Genomic DNA, 19,236 nt, shown 5'->3' with positions numbered 1-19,236 from the left:
TAAAGAATGCAATGGTGGAGGAGACTGGCCAGTGATAAAGAGAGGATGTTTCATTCATTGTAACGGAGGAAAGAAGGAAATAAATGATGGGTCTAGATGCACCCTACTTTTCTCTTTTCCAAGTCAGATATTCCCAGTTTTAACAATTGGTTTTCATGACATCATCCTGGATTTATCATCTGTTACTTGTTTCTTCCAAAAAATAAAAGTTATTATAAAAAGATAATGCTAACAAAGTTAAAACAGTTTAGAATAATGGAACCATTAATTTCCTTTTTCTGAATACTATATCATTTTAAGGTCAAAATTGCTTTACACTTTGTAGCCATTACCTATTCATGGGCTTTTTGTATGAACTATTTTTTTAAGCTTTTATTTATTTATTTGACAAAGTAAGAGAGGGGGAAAGAGAACACACACAAGCAGGGGGAGCGGCAGGCAGAGGGAGAGGGAAAGGGAGAAGCAGTATTTCCCCTGAGCAGAGAGCTGACGTGGGGCTTGATCCCAGGACCCTGGGATCATGACCTGAGCTAAAGGTAGACACTTATCGGACTGAGTAACCCAGGCGCTCACATATGAACTGTTTTAGATTAGGTCTCCTTTAACTTGTACTTGCAAAGAAAATAGCACCCCAAAACGCAGTCAACATGACTCAATTCAGTCATTCTCCAAGTCCTGTTGGTTGCCTCTGGAGTGTTTTCTCAAATCTGCTATGTCAGCTCTAGGTCAGACTTCTACCATCTGCCACTGAGACTACTACAGCACTCTCTCCACTGGCCATTTTGCTCTTCCTCCCTGCTGCCCTCAGAATTCTCTAAAATATATGCCATGGTTCCTACAGAAGAAAAGGAAGTCTAAACTTACGATGTTCAAAATCTTTTACTACTAGGTCCTCACTTAATTTTCTAGAACCCATCATGTTCATTGACTCAAATGGCCTGTGGAGTTTAAATTGACCATGGGCTAAATAAAATGATGTAGTTCTGTTAATTAAATGAGAATATCTTTATCAATGTTCTAATTTTATGGCACAACTTTTTGATATGTACTTAGACCCATCACTTTCTCCTTGTGTTTCTTCATTTATAATGTAAGGACTTACTACAGATTAACCAAGAATTCATCAAGATATTTAGCTCATAAGCCATGTACCTTTCTAACCTTATCTCTTGCCCCCATGCTAATCATGAAACTCATTATCCCCCTTAATATGGTACATCATTTATTACCATACCATGCTCATGTTCTTTCCTTTTCCAGGGACCCATTCTGCCCTATCCCCCTCCTCCCCAACTCCTATTTCTCCTAACTATTTAGTCCTAGGAAAATCCTTTGGGATTATCTACAATATCTAGTGATAACACCCCTGGATAGAGGGATGGGAATATAATTTGAAAAAGAAGATTCAATATAATAATTTATTTTAAAGCAATGTTTTCTGAGTATACTACATATAAAGTAAAACTCCAGGAAATTATCGCTTCTGCAGATGTTTAAATTTCACTCATCCCCAAAGGGTCAGGACTTTTCCTCTGTTCCTTATAGAGGCTGAGCTCCATCCTAACTCAGCAATTACGAATGCACTTTTCTCTCTGCCTGGAAGATTCTCTCCCTAACCCGATTTCCTACCCAATACCCATTCATCCATGCAGGTGCCAGCTTAAATGTCGTTTCTTCAGGAAGGCATGTGTGAAGGTCCTTTTCTCTAATGTCTCATATTCCCTTATACATCTTAACAGACCTTACAATTTAATCATGCAATCATATGTGTGTCGTGTTGGTCTTTAGGTTTGTCTTCTCCACTAGACTAAGCTCTGAGGATAAGGGTTGTGGCTGTTTTGTTCACAACTGTGGAGCCCCGCATATGAAAGAACTTTTGTTGCCAAAAGGGACCAAACACTTTACAGAAGTTAAGCAACACTGCTCTGTTAACAGGAAGCCCATACATAACAGTTGAGGCAACTGAGGCACAAAGGATTGCTTGCCCAGATGACGTGCCCTGGAGAAGCCTTCCCTGACCCCACTCCGCCTAGAGTGCCTTGATGTAGGATTAAAGCCACTCTTCGTGTCAACTGCATCAGGGGTCACTCCTGTCTTCTCTGATCAGTGTCCTTCCATGCAAGTGACCCTCCGCTGCCTTTTGGGCGCACAGGAAATGTTTCCAGGGGAATGGATAACTAGATGGCTCTGGCGTTCCCTCCTCCGTCGCAGCACCTCAGGCAGGTGGCCGCAGCTCCTGAAGTCGCGAGGTGCGAGGCCGGGACCTCCAGGCGGTCGCAGCCGCGGCCCCGCCCCTACAGGCCTCTGCGGTGCTGATTGGCCGGCCGGGCGCCCGGGCCCAAGAAGAGGGGCGGCCGCCCGCGCGCCCGCCTCGTCTTCGCGGGGGCGCGCCCGCGGCACGCGGCCGGGCGGGGCTGGGGGTGAGTGACGGCCACGCGGGCCAATGGGGCGGGCGCGCGCCGCCGCCTCCGCCCGCGCGGCCCCTGACGCCGGCCGAGGCGCCGCGCCGCTGCGGCTGCGGGCGGCGACGGCTGCACCATGGGTTGGCTGCTGCTGGCCGCCCGGCTGCCGCCGCTCCTGCCGCCGTTGCTGCTGCTGCTGGCCGGGGGTGAGTGCGCGCTGCGCGGGCGGGCGGCCGCGGGGCCGGGGCCGGCGGGTGGCGGCAGTGACGGCGGGCCGCGGTGCTGGACAGCTCCCCGGCCGCCAACAAAGGGGCCGGCGCGCGAGGCGCGGGAGCGCGGGGCTCGGCTGGGCTGCTGCGCCGTCCGCGACACGCGCGCTCCCAGGGCGGGGGGCGTGGGGCCACGGCGTGTGCCTCGTGTGAAAGCGGTCCCCGGCGCGGGGGCGTACGTGTGCGCGCGCACACACACACACACACACACACACACACACACACACACACTCAGGAGTGTGGTGGCGGGCGCGCTGCACGCGCTCCCTGGGGGCTCTGTTCGGGGGGCGTTTGGAGAGGGCGGGAGCACGAGCGAGAGGAGGACAGACCCTGACTGCCAGTCCCGCGATAGCCACTCAGGGATGGGGAGGCGGCATTTACAGGTCCCGTGAGGTCACTACAGTGAGCGTGGGCGCCAGTGTCTTGCGGCTCCGAGGGGGAAAGTGCCAAAGAGCCGTACACACAGCTGCTGCGACAATGAGGGGTGTGTGTTTACGCGCGTATGGTGCTACCGGACAGGAGGAGGGGTGTGTCATTGCGAATGGCTGTCTAGACTGTGCTGGGCAACTTTATTAGGAGCTGACAAAGAGGAGGTATGACAGCACCCAGGTCTCTGCTTGTGACAGTGACACTGCTGGATAGCTCCTGCGCATCTGCCACGCAGGGATGGGTGTGAGAGACACTCTGAGATGTGGTTTTAGTTCAGCAGTGCCCAAGGGCAGTGTGTGGGTGATGACAGGCTCGGTGTGGGGGGCAGGTGTGAAATAGATGTGCCTGTGTCAGAGCCTGCTGGAAGCTTCCCAGGGGGATACATGGGATTCAGGTGTTTGCTGGCGGGTGGTCACAAGGTATGTGGCAGCCTCCCAGACAGGCCACCACCACTGAATGCGGGTGGGTAGAAGTGCTGTCTGCAGGAGTGGGTCAAATAAGGACATGACTGAACAGCTTCTCCATGTGCCGGACACAGCAGAAAGGGGACGGTATGCAACGAGTGCATATTAAGGGGCAATTGCTAATTGGTGTTGGTAGAGAGACGCACCGGAATGAGTGTGTGCACGCATGTGTGTATATAGTGTATGTGTTCACTCATCAGATGGCCTTGAGTGATTCCACTTCTGATGGACATGCAGGAGTATAACGTGTGTGTGTGTATGTGGGAGTTGACCAGGGACACTGGCTACTTAGTCACCTCCTGTGAGGTTAACCCCCAAAGACACAGGCACAGGTGTGCATCTTTGTGACGAAGGAGAGGCCTTTGAAGGGTCTCTGCCCGAGAGGAGAGAGCAGTCTTTGCTTGACAGTGGCAGTGAGATGGGCCATTGCCATGGGCCCATAGTGACAGAATCCCAGGGAAAACGACTGGACAGGGAAAGAGATCTCTTGCACCTGAGCTTGTCCTAGGAAGGCTCAGTTCAGCAGGGGGTACTTTTTCTCCACCATCAGTCCAGGGATGGGTAAGGACCTAAGTGTGTGCACAGAAGTATGTCCATTGGCGTTTGTCTCATGTGCTCACACACATCTATGTCTATGTTTGCATAGCTTGAATCATCTCTGGAAGAGGTGAGATTCAACAAATAAATTAAATATTGATTAGTTTGCTCTTTCTTTGTGCAACAGCCATACCAGAACTGGCAAGCAGCATGTGGCGGGACCCATGTCCAGCTGTGGCTAGGCATGGATGACTGTGGGCAGCTTTACTCCTTCTGTGTTCCCTCCCAACTCCTCCCTCCCGTACACACTTTGTGGTGTACATTATTACTTACCTCTTTAGTGACACATATGTGTCTGGTAGTACGTCTTTTTTTTATACACCTTTCTGTAGAAACCTTTCAAGAGCGCTTGGGCATTGCTTCTCAGATTATCCAGACATGCACACTAGTGTGAGTGTGTATGTGGTAGGGTGATTGTGCTAGACAATTTCTGTTGTAGCTGACACTTACGGGTGTGGGGGCTGTGTGGCAGATGCTGCCGGGCAGCCCCCGTATTGGTGTCTGGCAAGGGCTTAGGGAGAGCTGTACTTCAAAGCTGCTGATGAGGAGAAGGATGGGGGTGTAGTGGATGGTGGAAATCAGAAAGGGATGTTTGGATCAGGAGCAGATTGCAGGGGAGATAAAACATGCGGATTACTAAGGCCTTGTTTTTTTTATCCCCTGAGATATAAACCTGCTTCCTCTGCCTCTTTTTCCGAGTTTGGGTCAGGTTTTCAGTTCTTTGAGGCTGATCACCAAATCCTTTTCACATGCCTTCTTTTTCTCTCCCTCTTTCTGTTGGGAGTGATGAAATATCAGAAAATTATAGATGCTAGAGGAGAACAAAAGAAAATCAGGGGCGCCTGGGTGGCACACCTGGTTAAGTGTCCACCTTTTGCTGTCAGCTCAGGTTGTGATTCTGTGACATCAAGCCCTGTGTCGGGCTCCATGTTCAGCATGGCATCTGCTTGAGATTCTCTCTCCCTCTCCTGCTGCCCCCCTCCCCGTGTGCTAGTGTGCCCTCTCTCTGAAGATAAGTAAGTCTTTAAAGATTTTATTTATTTATTTATTTGACTGACAGAGATCACAAGCAGGCAGAGAGGCAGGCAGAGAGAGAGGGGGAAGCAGGCTCCCCGCTGAGCAGAGAGCCCGATGCAGAGCTTGATCCCAGGACTCTGGGATCATAACCTGAGCAGAAGGCAGAGGCTTTAACCCACTAAGCCACCCAGGCACCCCAAAGATAAGTAAGTCTTTAAAAGGAAAAAAGAATCAGTCACAAAGAGTATAAATCTGAAATTTTAAATCAGATGGAGTCTCAGTTAAGGCAGATTAATTATTAAGTGTAAAAGCAATTATACACAGAATGCTTAGGGCTCAGCTACTATTTTGGTAGGCAAGTTGGAAAATAAGCAAGCTCTTACAGTTACTAAATAATTATCCATTGCTAAGGCTTTTGAAAATATCAAGGTCTATATAAAGAAAAAATAACCATCACAGGGACAAAGAAGTTCAAGAAAATGGAACTGTTTACTGGAGAAGAGTGAGGACCCAGATTCCTTTTTTCACAATAGCTTTTTGGCAAGATTATCAAAATTTCTGTTCATTCATATCAGAAGTTTGAGAAAGGAAGAGAAGGAGGGAGGAGGAGGTGGAAGGAGTTGGTGGTGTCTCTGCCTGACAGGTGGAGGAGAGAGTTTCAGAGAATGGAGAAACTCGCCTCCTTGTGGAAATGGTAGGGAGTGGTCCCAGGGAATTGCACAGACTGCAGTTTTCTGAACAGGGAGCTTCACTGACTACACAGTATTTGATTTCCAGAAGTGGGAAATCAACAGGACTGCTGGTCAGACTTTCCTTGAGAGGGCTCACACAGTTTCCTCAAGATCCATGCCACTGTGGAGAGAAGGCCCAGGGCCCAGAAGGGAGGGACTTCTCTCCCACCAGGCCCCAGTTCAGCTCCAAGAGAGGCAACACTCAGGTTTTGAAGAGGCAATGCAAGTTTGAGCCTCCAGAGGCTAAAATCCCAAGAATTCCTAAATAAAACTAGTTTGTACTTTTCTAAAGAGGCTGACATAATGTCTTTCCCAAGGTACCCGCTAGAGACTGGCTCATGTAGATACAGATTTTCACCCAATGACTTTTTCAAAGATTGGCTGCTCAGGTGACCTAGAGATCTGTAAAATGTTTATTTAATTATTACAAACATTTCTTGTCAATTGACTTTTTTTCTCTGTGGACTGCATGAGTTTTTTTCAGGTAAGTTTATTGCATTTGGCTCCCCCAGTCTTGGGGGTACCACTTCTACAGTTGTATCTGCTGGTATCACATTTAAAATTTAGACTACACTTTTCAAACCGTGCTCATTTTTGAGGGGAGAAAGCACTTCTATTAACTGGCTGTGTGATTGTGACCTTACGGTCCCGAGATCTCCCTTATTTCGTCTGTGAAACAAGAGGGTTATTTATTCAAACACCTGTTGTGTTCCTGTCATATTTCAGAGTCTGTCAAGGCACTGGGCTGACCAAGTTGACTCAGACACGAGACATACAGAGTGAGGGAAGGAGGCCATAGATGACCAGCTCCAGTTTGAGAGAAAAGTGCAGTGATTGGTTCAGAAGGCTATGGTACTAAGTGTGGTGCCTAGCCTACACTGGGAATACCAGGGAGAGCTTCTCAGAAGCAGGGACTGGAAGCAGAAGCAGGAGCTGGGCGGGTGGGGGCAAGTGGCCCTAGGCATTACCTGTTTTTGGTTAAAGGTTTTTTGAAGCTTGCATGCTGTCCCACGTTTCCACCCATTAGTCCTGGTTTTGTTTTGTTTTGTTTTTGTTTTTGAAGTCTCATAAAATAACTCTGATTTCTATGACTCACATCAACCTTTTATTTTAATATATTTGAAGATACTGACCATTGTCTCTCTTGCATGTTCTTTTTTCCTGGCCAAGAACATCCCAGTTCTCTGTTCTTTATAAAGGATAATAATACTTAGATTTCTGGAATGCAGTCTGCTCATTATGGCACGGTCTGCATGGAGCTGCCCTTCTTTGAGGCCCCTGCCTTCCTGAGGGCTGTGGAATTTTTGCTTTACCAATGAGGAACCTGGGGCCCCTGGTGAAGTAGCTTACCCAGAGCAGCTCCCCCAGGGAAGCCAGAACCCAAACCTGTTTCCCTGGCCCAAGCTCTCTCTACTAGACCGTCCTCCTGTGTTTGAGATCAAGACCTGTTTATCCTCATCCACACAACTTTTAACTGTGTTAAGCCCCTTTCCCTTGGGGCTCTCCTTTCGGTCAGATGTTGTATTCGCGGTACCGTGTCACCTGACCATGCACACATAACTCACGGGGTCTCCACCACGCTTCGGGTGCCAAGCTTAGGGCCTATCACAACTGCAGAAGGCAGTTGTGAAGCTTCAGATTCAGACCATGCGGAGCATGGAGCATGAAGCACAAATAGTGTTAGCTCTCACTTTTTATTCTAAACATCATGAAAGTTTTTCATGAACTATTCAGGCCAGGGCCCGGTGCGCAACGGGGGAGAGCAGGATATAACTCTTGATCGTATCACTGAACGTTAGACTTGGAAAAGAGAACTTGGAGATCATTTTAACCACCTTCCTTATTTTTAAGGATGAGGAGATAGACCCAGAGGTTTTAAGCAATTTTCCAGAAGACATAGAGCAAGTTAGTAGTATTTGTGTGATTAAGCTAGTACTTAAGGTGTGAAGCTGGCCCATAGGGCTGTCTTCCTCTTCTCAGTGAATGGAAGTGAGAGATGCAAGAAAGATGCCCTTTAATTTATTGGGTTTTGTTCGTTTGTTTTATAAATTAGGAAAGAGGGATCCAAGGTGCTAAACAAAGATGTTAGGACCAATGCTGGCTGAATCTGACCTGTGGTCTCACCTAGTCTTTAGAGACTGTTCAGGAGATCGGATTGCTGACATCCAAATCTCATTCTTAATGCACTTTTGGAAAATGTTCAGCTTAGGACAGATGCCTGGGGACTGGTACGCACACGAGGTCTTTCAGAGCAGGGACTTGTTCTTCACTGCATCTGTGCCCGCTGCAGCCCAGCACAGCTGTAGTGAAGGTGGCCACTGGTGGCCTTTTCTGAGTGAACAAATACTACCCCCGCTGCTACTGTCAAGCCTGTGCTGAGTCTAATGACGCTCTCCGGCCCACCTCCCTCGGGCTTGCCTTTGGTCCTGCCACCGGGAGGGCTGAACATCTCGGCCTTTGTGGAGTGAGAACAGCATCTCAGAATCCCCCGGCAGCCCCGGATGTCAGGAGTGTCTCCCCCCCAGTCCCCACAGGCACCCCTGTGTTCTTTGCTGTTGGAGGCGTGTCCTAACCGTATGCCAGTCTTGCCTTTCTGGCCCCTTCTAACCATCCGGCTTTCATGTCTGTGCAGGAGCGTCCCTGGGCACGTGTGCAGCAGGGTCCGATGAGCCTGGCCCAGAGGGCCTCACCTCCACCTCCTTGCTGGATCTCCTGCCGCCCACGGGTCTGGAGCCGCTGGACTCGGAGGAGCCCAGTGAGGCCATGGGACTGGGAGCAGGCCTGGGAGCCCCCGGCTCGGGTTTCCCCAGTGAAGAGAGCGAAGAGTCACGCATTCTGCAGCCGCCACAGTACTTCTGGGAAGAGGAGGAGGCGCTGAATGACTCCAGTCTGGACCTGGGACCCACTGCAGGTAGCTTTTCTTACCTGAGACTGGGTGTACCTCGCAGCTGGGAGGGAGGCTGGCTAGGCAAAATGCCAGAGGACCGTTTCCTTGCTCAAATCCTATCTCTTGTCTCTCCCTGCCAGCTTTTATGTGCCGCCAGAGCCAAGTCTCTGGGACCCCTGGTGTCTTACTGGTCCCCGAGGCTCTTTTCTCTTTAACGTTTGCTGCTGTTTAGGGAGCCCATGTTCTGCTCTCATGTAACACCATAGAATGCAACAGCCTGGGAGGGTAACTTTCCCCCCATGTAAACATGCAAAAACCACTGCTCAGAGGGGTTGAGAGCATCCTTAAATTCATCAGCTGCTCATCTGCTCAGCCATGATCCAAGCCAGGGCTTCCCAAGGTCTAGGGGTTCATCCCTTGCTGTGCTGTGTTGTCCCTGTTGAAGGTTCCTGTACCCCTCCTGAGGTCTCTCTGACCCCAGATCAAGGCACCACCCTTCTCTCAGTCATGCCTCAGAGCTAGTTTCCAGAGCATGGCTGAGGGACCTATGTGGGCCAGAGCCCAAGCTGGAATGCATGCAGTTAGGAGCTGGATGCAGACGCGGTGAAGCACATTGGCCATGCTCCTGGCTTCAGCAGCTGTGCACGTTCTTGGCCAGCAGGAGCCTGTTTGTAAATGCCAGATTGCCACATTGTGTGTGTGCCTGCCCGTGCACATGGGGGCAGGCTGTTATAGAACGCAGTTTGAATTTTTCTCTTTAGCATGTATAATATTTTGGGTTTGTGTCCTCTAATTATGAAAATAGTACTTGGAAATTGTAGAAAATACAAAAGATGCAAAGAAGGAAATGAAAGTCACCCGTAACCTCACAACAAAAAGAGAATCACTAGTCATAGTTTGGGATACATCCTTGTAGTCCCTTTTACGTGCCAAATTGGGATCATAATATTTTCACTTAAAATATTTAATAAATGTATTTCCACATAATTGAATACTCTTTTTAAATCTGATTGTTAGTGACTATGTAGTATTTCGTCATGTGGCTCATCACAGGTTTAAAACCAGCTCCCTATTGTTGAATATTTAGGTTGTTCCCAGTTTTAATGCTGCTGAAACTATCATCATATATTTTTACATGTCTCTGATTGTCTCCTCATGATACATTTCTAGAATAAAATTCTAGTTGTAAAGATGTATCAATCGGCATCCTAGACGGAAAAAGAAGATATGACCAAACTGAGATAACCCAGAGAGAGTTTATTTATAGAATAAGGAACTTAGAAAGGTATGGGCAAGAGACAGGTCAACCACAGAGGAGTCCAGGGTCCTGGGCAGCAGAGCACTCAGTTTTCCTACACCCAAAGGGATGGAGGGAGAGATGGATGAAAGGAACCAGGAGGGACAGAGAGTGCTGGCAAACAAGTGATCCTGGCAAGAGCTGTGACCCAGCAGGGGAGAAACCAGGGGAGGAAGTACCTGACCCCCTCTCCTCCCATCTTCTGCCAGGATCCCTGTCAATCTCTCTTCCCCTGCCTCTTTCGGGGAGTCTGGTCGGGAAGCAGGGACACTTGGCCTGTTGCGGTAACTCCCAGGGTCCATCTCTCAGGGCAGAGGACAGGGTAGAGAAAGGTAGACGATCTGGAGGGGATGGAACATGTCTGGCACAAAGAATAGGAATCTTTCCACGGGCTTTTGTTAAATATTTCCAAACCAGCTTTGAGGAAGATCTTTCCAGTTTGCATACCCACCGGAGGTGGAATGAGGGGCAGGTTGTTGGACCCTCTTCACCACTGCGTTTTGTCATTTAGAAATCTTGGTCAACTTGATAGAGAAATTATAATGGCTTTTGATTGCCAGTGAATGTTAACATGTGTGTGTGTGTATGTATGTATGTATGTATGTATGTACGTATTCTGACCTCTTATGGTCCTCTCCGATTTGAGGCATAGTATAATGAAATCAGGCTCTGGGGTCAGGCAGATCCCAATGTTTCAGCACCAACACCTAACGGCTATGTGATTTTTGGCAAGGAGCAACCTGAGCCTGTTTCCCCATCCAGGAAATAGTATCATAGGGTTGTGAGGTTTAAATGCAGTGGTTCATTGAACACTCCCAGTACAGCGCTTGGTACTTCTGTGTACTCTGTATTACATATCATTGCTTTTCCATTTTTTTCTATTGGGGTTTTAATTATTTTTATCACTGTACCAATCCTCACATAAAAGGAATACTTTCTCTGATGTGTATAGAAAACATTTTTCCAGTTTATAGTAATTTTTGACATAAATTAGTTTTTTTTTTTACAAACTTCACAGTCTTTCTTTTGAAATGTTTTTATGTTTTTCTTTGCTTTATGTTTAGAAAAATCCTTTCCCTCCCTGAGATATATGTACCTTTATTTCCTCTATTTTTTTAACATTAAATTTTTACATTTAACTCTTTATTCTAGCAGTAATTTACTTTGGTATGTGGTATAAGATAGGGATTTAGTTCATTTCCCCCATTAAGCTAGCCTGTTACCGCAGCAGAATAGGCTGATAAATCTATCCCCCTGTCGGAAAAGAAGCACTAGACAATTAGATGTGCTTGGGTCTTTCTCTGGAAAGACCCTTGAGAATCTAGTCTAAGACAAGCAGTCATTCCAAGGGCCTTAGCCAAGAAAGCCACAGTGCTGAGCCTAGGACCTTCCTCAGGATCACAGTGGGTTGGCCCTGAGGCTTTGCTGAACTCATTTTCTTTGCCTCTCACTTCCCTTTCCCTCCTTTTCCTCTCTCTCTTCTTCTCCCATTCGCCTCTCTGCGTCTCTTAATAGTGAAAATAGAAAGTAATCGAATACGTGTTCTGTCACTGGCACTTGGCATCTGTTCTCCTCCTTGTGCTGGCTCTACAGCGTGGTCTGTCTCCTCTTCTCTGCTCTACACCCCGAACACCTGTGAGATGGGGACTCAGGTGCCCTGCACGAAGAACGGGTGAGAGCCCTGGAGGAGGGAGATTGAGGAAGGCCGCTTTTCCCAGGCTTCCACATCTCTCACCTTCCCATGGGGCCCTTACCTTTCCTTGGGTCATTCTCTTCTCTGTACACCTCCGAGGCAATTTGTGAAAACACAGTACCCACAGGATAAAAGTGAAACATCTTAGTACTGCAGAAAGTGTTCTTAATGCTCTGGCCCAGCCCCTTGGCCTCATCTCCTTCCCTGCTCCTGCAAGCCTCGGTTCACTAGCCTATTATCACTGGTGAATGCGGGACTGAGGCACAGGGAAGCTAAGTGCTTTAACAAGGTCGCACTTGGTATGAGACAGAGCTGGATCAAGGATCCGTGTGTTCTCAGGCCTGTTCCCTGAGTCTGTGGTGCCCTTCCTCCTGTCCCTCTGCCTGGAACGCTCTTCTCCATTCCCAGCTGCCAGGCAGACTTGTCATCATCCTGCAGCACCTAGCTCAGAAGACATAGCTTCTGAGAGGCCTTTGGATCTCTACCAAGCGGGCAGGACTGCACCTGGTTGTGCGCATGGTGCCCTGTCCAGGGGCGCCTTGCCGAGCAGGGGAGCTAGGGCTCAAGTCGGGCCTGCATGCTACTCACGCAGTCAGGCCAGATGGAAGGAGTGCCTTCTTCTAAGTCATCTGCCTAGAGGGGCATCTCCGTGAGCTTAGTGGCCCTGATGTGAAGCTAGTTGTTCTGCTTCTGCGTCCTCATGGTACCTTGATAATACGGTGTGAGGTCATCCCAGAGACAGAGCGTGTTCCAGGTATGAGGCTCCTTTGTAGGGGGAGGAAGCCCAGAGAGGACAGTATGTGCCAGCCCCCTCTGCCTGCTTCTGCTCCTGACCCTAAAAGTCAGAGGCTTCCGTCTAGTGTTCTCTGGAAGGAAAGAGGGCATTGCCTCTTTGGGTTTGTCTCTCAGGTTAGAGGAGACCCAAGGAAACTTCAAAGGGCCTGCCCGGAGGAAGAGTGTGTCCAGAGGTCAGAGTGACCATGCAAAGTGCTGTCCTAACAGCCCATGGGGACATGGCTACATCCATGTCCAAGAGCAATGACTGCTGAAAGCCAGGCGGTGGATGGGCCTAATCTCAGACCCTATACCCTTCTATTAATTATGACATCAACCCATACATGAACACCTAGTGTGTGCCAGGCTCCATGCTAGGTGTTTCTGTATACTATCTCATTTAATCTCAACAGAAACAAATATATATTGTTACTCTCATTTGATCAGTGAACAAACTTGAGGCTCCAGGAGTTTGCATAACAGCCCAGCTACCAAGTGTAAGAACCAGGAATCAAACCCAAGTTTCCAGACTCCATAGTCTTGGCTCTTTCTATGCAACCTATGCCTCTCAGCTCAATTATTTATTAGAGAATAGCAGTAATGTCTTGTATTTAACATAGTAAATATTACCGTTTTTTTCCTTAGAATATTCTCTGTGATTAGCTCATTTGAACTTTACAACACTGTGCACTCTGTAGGGTCCACAGGCAGGAGTTGTCACTGCTTCACAGATGCTGAAACCCAGGCCCAGAGAGAGTAAGAGCTTTGCCCAAGGCTACATAGCTTGTGTACAGCAGAGCTGAGTCTGGAATCAGTGGCTCCTGAGCACCTGGGCCTAGTGACCCACTGTAGGAGCACAGAGATAGCATGTGTTAGAAAGGAAACCAGTGTGCTTTGTTGTCACAAGTACTTTGCTATATTTTTCATTGCTAGTTTGCTGGACCTAGAAGAGCCAGAGCTAGAGCCTTCCTTCTACAGTGACGATCCTGAGGTCCCACAGCAAAAACAGGCACTGGTCTTTCTGCTCGGCTGACGATGAGGGATGTGACCTTGAGCGCATGTCCCTTGTCTGATCTTGGCTTCAGTCTCTCCTCTGTAAGTGAGGAATGATAGACTGAAGCCTTCTCCAGATTTAAAACATTACGGTTTTCTGACATTCCAGGTGAGAAGAGTGATCTCAGCAAAGTAGGGGCAAAGAAGTAGAATGTAGATCGGCCCTTTACCAACTAGCATCAAGCCAACTTAAGACCTGATCAAATAATTCAGATAAGATTGTTAATGATTAAGAACACTTTCCCGGGTTACCCACTCATCCCAAAGCTGTCTCTCCTGTCACCCTCCACCCTTTCATTCTCCGATATCCTTAATGAAATTCTCTGCATGCGATTTTAATTTTCCTAGTGAACAAGCTACTAATTAGTGTTCTACAAGAAAAGCAACAACTCTTTAGGGTCGGCAAGTTCTAGAAACCCAACTCAAACATGCTGACAGCCCTGTGTAAAAAGAGGGTGTTGATTGGCTCAGTAACTGCAGAAGCTAGGCAGGTTGGGATCCAAATATTGAAATGGGGCATAGACAACTATCTTCCTCCATCAGGCCTAGCTTTCCCTGGCTGGCTTCATTCTCAGGCACGTTGTCCCTGTGCGGTGGCTCAGAGAGCCCTCCACTCCAGTCACTCCAGTGTCCTTTCTTTCACCAGCAGCCGCAGCAGAGAGAGAACTGTGCTTCCCCAGCACTTCTGGAAAAGTCTCAGATGGAAACTTGTTTGTCTTCCCTGTGTCATGAGCCTATCTATGACCCAATCCTGAGGCCAGAGGGACTGGGTTCTCTGGTCCGTACTAGCTCTTGAGCATCCCTCGAAGCCAGGGGGTAGCGCCCCATACTCCTGTACCAAGAGGAGGGAAGTACATGCCAAATGATGGTTGGTTGGGCATAAAAGAACATTCATGAGTACTTATATTATTATATATTTCATTTTCACATCATTTTTTTAACCTCACAGCAGCCTGATGAAAACTGTAAAAGCAGGCATTGTTAGGATCCCTGTTTTATAACTAAGGAAACCAGCTCAGAGAGGTTTAAACGTGGCACTAAATCACACAGGTAACGGGCTGCAGAGTGAAATCTCAAATTTGAGATTTCTGCTTTAAGATCTGCTACCCCTCCATGTAAAATCATTTATTAGACCCCTTGAATTATTATTGCCTGTGAAGAATTTTGTAGAAAGCAGATCATCAAAGCCAGTCTGCTGGGACCTGGAAATGGCTCCTATGCATTGATACCATACCTGCTGTTGAATGATTTGGGTCACAGCGCACGCATCAGGCATGTTTGCTAAGAAGACCAGCTGACAGAAGCACTTACACCTAGATGCCCACAAGAAACTGTACTTTTGTTTTACACTAGTAATAAGTATTATTATGTGAAAATCCGAAAATGCAGAAAAGAGGAAAGTAAAAACCACTCCTAATCCCATCAGCCAGAATTGGCAAATGTTAACATTTTGGCATGTATCTTTCTGGGAATTTTTCCTACATGGGAAATACATAAAATACGCCTTTTTAAAAATGGAATTACAGTGCACAGGTTCTGCTGTTTCACTTTCCAGTGTCTCTCCAAGCCAGCTAAGGGAGCTGTCTGCCCTCACTGTTAAGGCAGGAGTAGTCTCCCAAGCCCGGCCCAGCCACCGCCCTTTCGGACAGTGGCCTGCCGCCTGAGCGCTGGATGGTCCCCAGTCTTGTTCTGCAAACTGCGCCATGATGGGAATGCTTGAAACCAAGTCCTTACCAGCATCCTCATTGTTTCCTTAGCGTGTATTTCAAGGAGTGAAATGACAGGTTCAGAATGTCTCTTCTTAAAGCTTTTCATATGTATTAAGCTCCCCCACCCCCAATATGGCCTGATTTCCATTCCCATCAGTAGCAGATGGAGTGCCTGTTTCCTGCACTCATCCAATACTCGGTATTATCTTTAAATATATACGTATATTGTCAGGTTGGCACCCCCAAAACTGTATCATCATGTTTAATTTACATTTCTTTGATGACTACTGAGGTTGACCATTAAAAAGTCATTTTTAATTATACTGAAAGCTTCTCCCCTTGCGCTTCCTTTTTATGCCAGTCTGTTGTGAATTTTGTGAGGGTTTTCGTATCAACACTGAGTTGAATAACTGGCTTGAGTGTTGCACTCAGGGGGGCAATTTTCAGTGATTTGACATTAAGCAAAAGGGACATTTACGTGATCTTCCAAGGCCGCTGGCTTGGTGCCTGTCTTAATTTCACATCTTAAGCAGGGGAGTCAGTTCATTAATATTTCAGTGGATGCCAGGGGTCATCCATGAGATTATGGCAACCTCGGAAGGCAGAAACAAAGTCTAGTGTGACCTTGATAAGCTGGAGAAAGAGACTTAACAAAACCGATGAAACACAGGAGGGAGAAAATGCAACACGATCTATTTAGGGAACAAAAGCCAGCCCCCAGAGTGAGATTAAAAGAAAAAGAAAAAGCCGGGAGAATCCAAGCTGTCCAAAGGTCTGGAGCTTCATCAGGGTGGCCTCCTGCTGCCTCCAAGCCACAAGATCACCTCCAATGGGGAGAGAGCAGCTTGAGTGCTGTGTTAAATTCAGACCGTGCTGCCTGAGTCCGGAAACCTTACTTTCCAGCTCGCATAAGCTAGCTTGTCGCCCATGAATCTTGTTCACTTTTCAGCAGCTCACTCAGCAAATATTTACTGTGTACCTACTCTGCTGATTTTGTGACCACTGGAACAACTGTGTGGCGAATTCAGAGTTTCCACAAGACATGAAGAATGACAGGGAGAGGGGGCTGAGAATGAGGCATAATCCCAGTTGTCGAGCCCCAGGCAAAGGAGGCTAAATTGGAACAACTGAGAAAATACGTAGGTTTTTATCCCGAGGGAGATGCTTCCCAGAAGTTTCTCACGTAAATAGACAAAACAGAAATGGGCTAAAGTTGTACAGGAACCACAGCAGTTGGGTTTAAGGAATTTGGGGAGAAAACAAAAGCCACCAACACAGAAATGCCTCTCTAAGGAGGTATATCCTCGAAGAGGGTGGCAGCCCACCTTACCTAGACTTAGCCATCTCCTGTCCAGATGACCTCCCAGGTCCCTTCTTTTTTTTTTTTTTTAAGATTTTATTTATTTATTTGACAGAGAGAGATTGCAAGTAGTCAGAGGCAGGCAGAGAGAGAGAGAGGAGGAAGCAGGCTCCCTGCCAAGCAGAGAGCCTGATGCGGAACTTGATCCCAGGACCCTGAGATCATGACCTGAGCCAAAGGCAGAGGCTTAATCCACTGAGCCACCCAGGCACCCCTCCCAGGTCCCTTCTTGAGCTAGAATCCTAGGTCCTTGAAGGTTGTAGGGCATCCAGTAGAGTCCCATTGTAGGAACACGTGCCCGCGGATTCACCTGCAGTGAGCTGGGGCATGTGGAGTGTGACAGCAGTGTGACTTGAAGATATGGCCTGAGGGAGAAGAGCAGGCCTTCTGGGAGAGCTGATCTGAATGCATTATGTCATTTCACCTCAGCCTCAAGGTCGCAGGGGGTGGTAGGCGGGCCTAGAAGCTGGTTAGCCAGCATTCTAGCCCCTGCCTGTAGAACCTTGAAGCTGCGCCTTGAGCCCTTACTTGTCAACTAGTCTGGTGATCCAAGCCCAGCTTCTAAGAGATGGCCCATGGCTTGTGGTGCAGATGGAGGGGGAGAGAGGATGCTCCCCTGTCAGTTTGCTCCTCCCCCTGCGTCTGAAGCCGAGTCTGGGCATTGGCCTAACGGAGCAGGTCTGTCTGGAAAGACTGGCTAACCACGCACAAGCCTGGGTTTTACAACTTTACAGCTGTGATAAGTGTAGTTTCACAATTTAGAGCAAGTGTCCTCGCCTCTGTGAGCTTCACTTTTCCTCAACTATAAAAGGAAGTCTGTGTCCTTTGGAAGCCTGGTTTCCTTTGAGGGTGGGGGATGGTTTGGGAAGATGTTGTTTCCAATGTAAGCCACCAGGGGGTACTACACCTTCACAGAGCTGCTGCCCTGCGTTCAGTGAGGGACGCCGTGGAGGCAGGAGGAAGAGGTTGGTGGAGGTCCCAGGCGTTCCTCTGCAGTCTCACCGATGGCGAGGTGAGACCTTGCGGTGTCCTTGCAGGACAGTCACTTCCTGACCTCCCATGCTTTGAGGCCAGGTTGGAGCTCCCTCTGGAGGGTCTGAGCTGTGAGGCACCTCTCACCTCTTTTTAGTGTCCCAACTGTCACTATCTTCCTGGGGCTTTGACCGACTTTCCTGCTGTCTTGACCATGTCTCCTGGGCATCTCTGCTTGTACCAGATGTGGGGGGTGTGGTGAGTGCCCTGCTGGTATGCCTTCGTCCCAGACAGGTTTCAGGGTGTGCGGACCCCTGCCTGTCCTGACTCCAGATGCTGAAATAGATGGGCTAGGAAGCAAAGTCTAGGGCACTAAGCAGAACAGGCTCACGCCATGTGGAGTCATAGCTTTCGGTGACAGCCATGGACAGGGCTCAGGACATACTGCTGTCACTGCACTGGGAGACCAGGGGCTGGGGCAGCCACCTGCCTTGCCAGGCCCTTTGTGCCTCCCCCACTGTGGAGCCATCCTTTCCCGTATCCCTCTCCTTTTCCTGCTCCGTTCCCCTGCTATCCTTCTCTTCCTCCATTGCCAGTTTACCCCGTTATCCTCCTCTCCAAAATGACTGCCCCAGCTTCCTCTCCCAGGCCAGTGTCACAAGTCTCTGGAAGCCTGGTCTCCTTCCCTGGACACCAGAATGGGAAAAACACATTCTTCCCCGTCCAGGGAGACTGTTCGCCTCTCACAGCAACTGTGTTCCTTCCTCCTGGAGCTTTTGGAAGCTCCTAGTTCAGGATGGCCTGCCCTGTCTCCCCTGCCACGTTTCACTTCTCTTCTGGTGGCCCTGGCATTTTCACTAGCCAGTACTTAAAGTGATGTGGGCTCTTTCTCTGTGTAATTCCTTATTTAAAATATAATTTCAAATTTACAGAAGATTTGCAAGAATAATTCCCACACACCCTTCACTCAGATTCCCTCACTGTTAATATTTTACCAAATATGTGTATGGCTTATGAACATACAATTTCTTTCTGAACCATTTGACAGTAGCTTGCAGACACAGTGCCCGTTTACTTACACTGCATACTTCAGTGTCCATTTCTTAAGAACAGAGACATTCTCTTACAGAATCACAGTACAGTGACCATCAGGAAATTGACACGGACACAATACTACTATATGATGACAAACTCTGTTCAAACTTGCCACTCCCCCACCCCCCTGGTGTCTGCTGTAGCAAAAGAAAACAAAATTATTTTTTATAGTTCACTGTCCAGTCTAAAATCAGGTACTGTGTTTGTTGTCATGCCTCATTAGTCACTTTTATTCTGGAAAATTCTCCAGTCTTTGTCTTTCATGACCCCAACAGTTTTGAAAGAGATAGGCTAGTTATTTTGTAGACTACCCCTCAGTTTTGTCTCTTGTTTCCCCATGACTCAGGGTCTACATTTTTGGCAGGGATGGCACAGAAGTACTGTTGTATCTTTCTCAGTTAAGCAGACTATGGTTCTCTTCTTGGACTGAACATGGCTTCTTCACTGGCCAGTTCACATTCATGTTTGGATCCCGTCTCATTCCCCA

At 48.1% G+C, this 19,236-nt stretch overlaps 1 protein-coding gene across 1 annotated transcript in view; it reads left to right on the top strand.

The window, feature by feature from the left end:
• Window positions 1-2,483: 2,483 nt before the first annotated feature.
• The window catches only part of PODXL2 (podocalyxin like 2), a 36,348-nt gene continuing 19,595 nt past the window's right edge, over window positions 2,484-19,236 (top strand). The window contains exons 1-2 of the mRNA XM_032338199.1: window positions 2,484-2,608; window positions 8,542-8,820. Of these exons, the coding sequence (XP_032194090.1) occupies window positions 2,539-2,608; window positions 8,542-8,820 (349 nt within the window). The 5' untranslated portion in view covers window positions 2,484-2,538. The remainder of the gene's footprint in view (window positions 2,609-8,541; window positions 8,821-19,236) is intronic.

Source organism: Mustela erminea, chromosome 1 (assembly GCF_009829155.1).
Source record: "Mustela erminea isolate mMusErm1 chromosome 1, mMusErm1.Pri, whole genome shotgun sequence".
NCBI lineage: Eukaryota > Metazoa > Chordata > Mammalia > Carnivora > Mustelidae > Mustela > Mustela erminea.
This window is presented reverse-complemented; position numbering and strand designations above follow the sequence as displayed.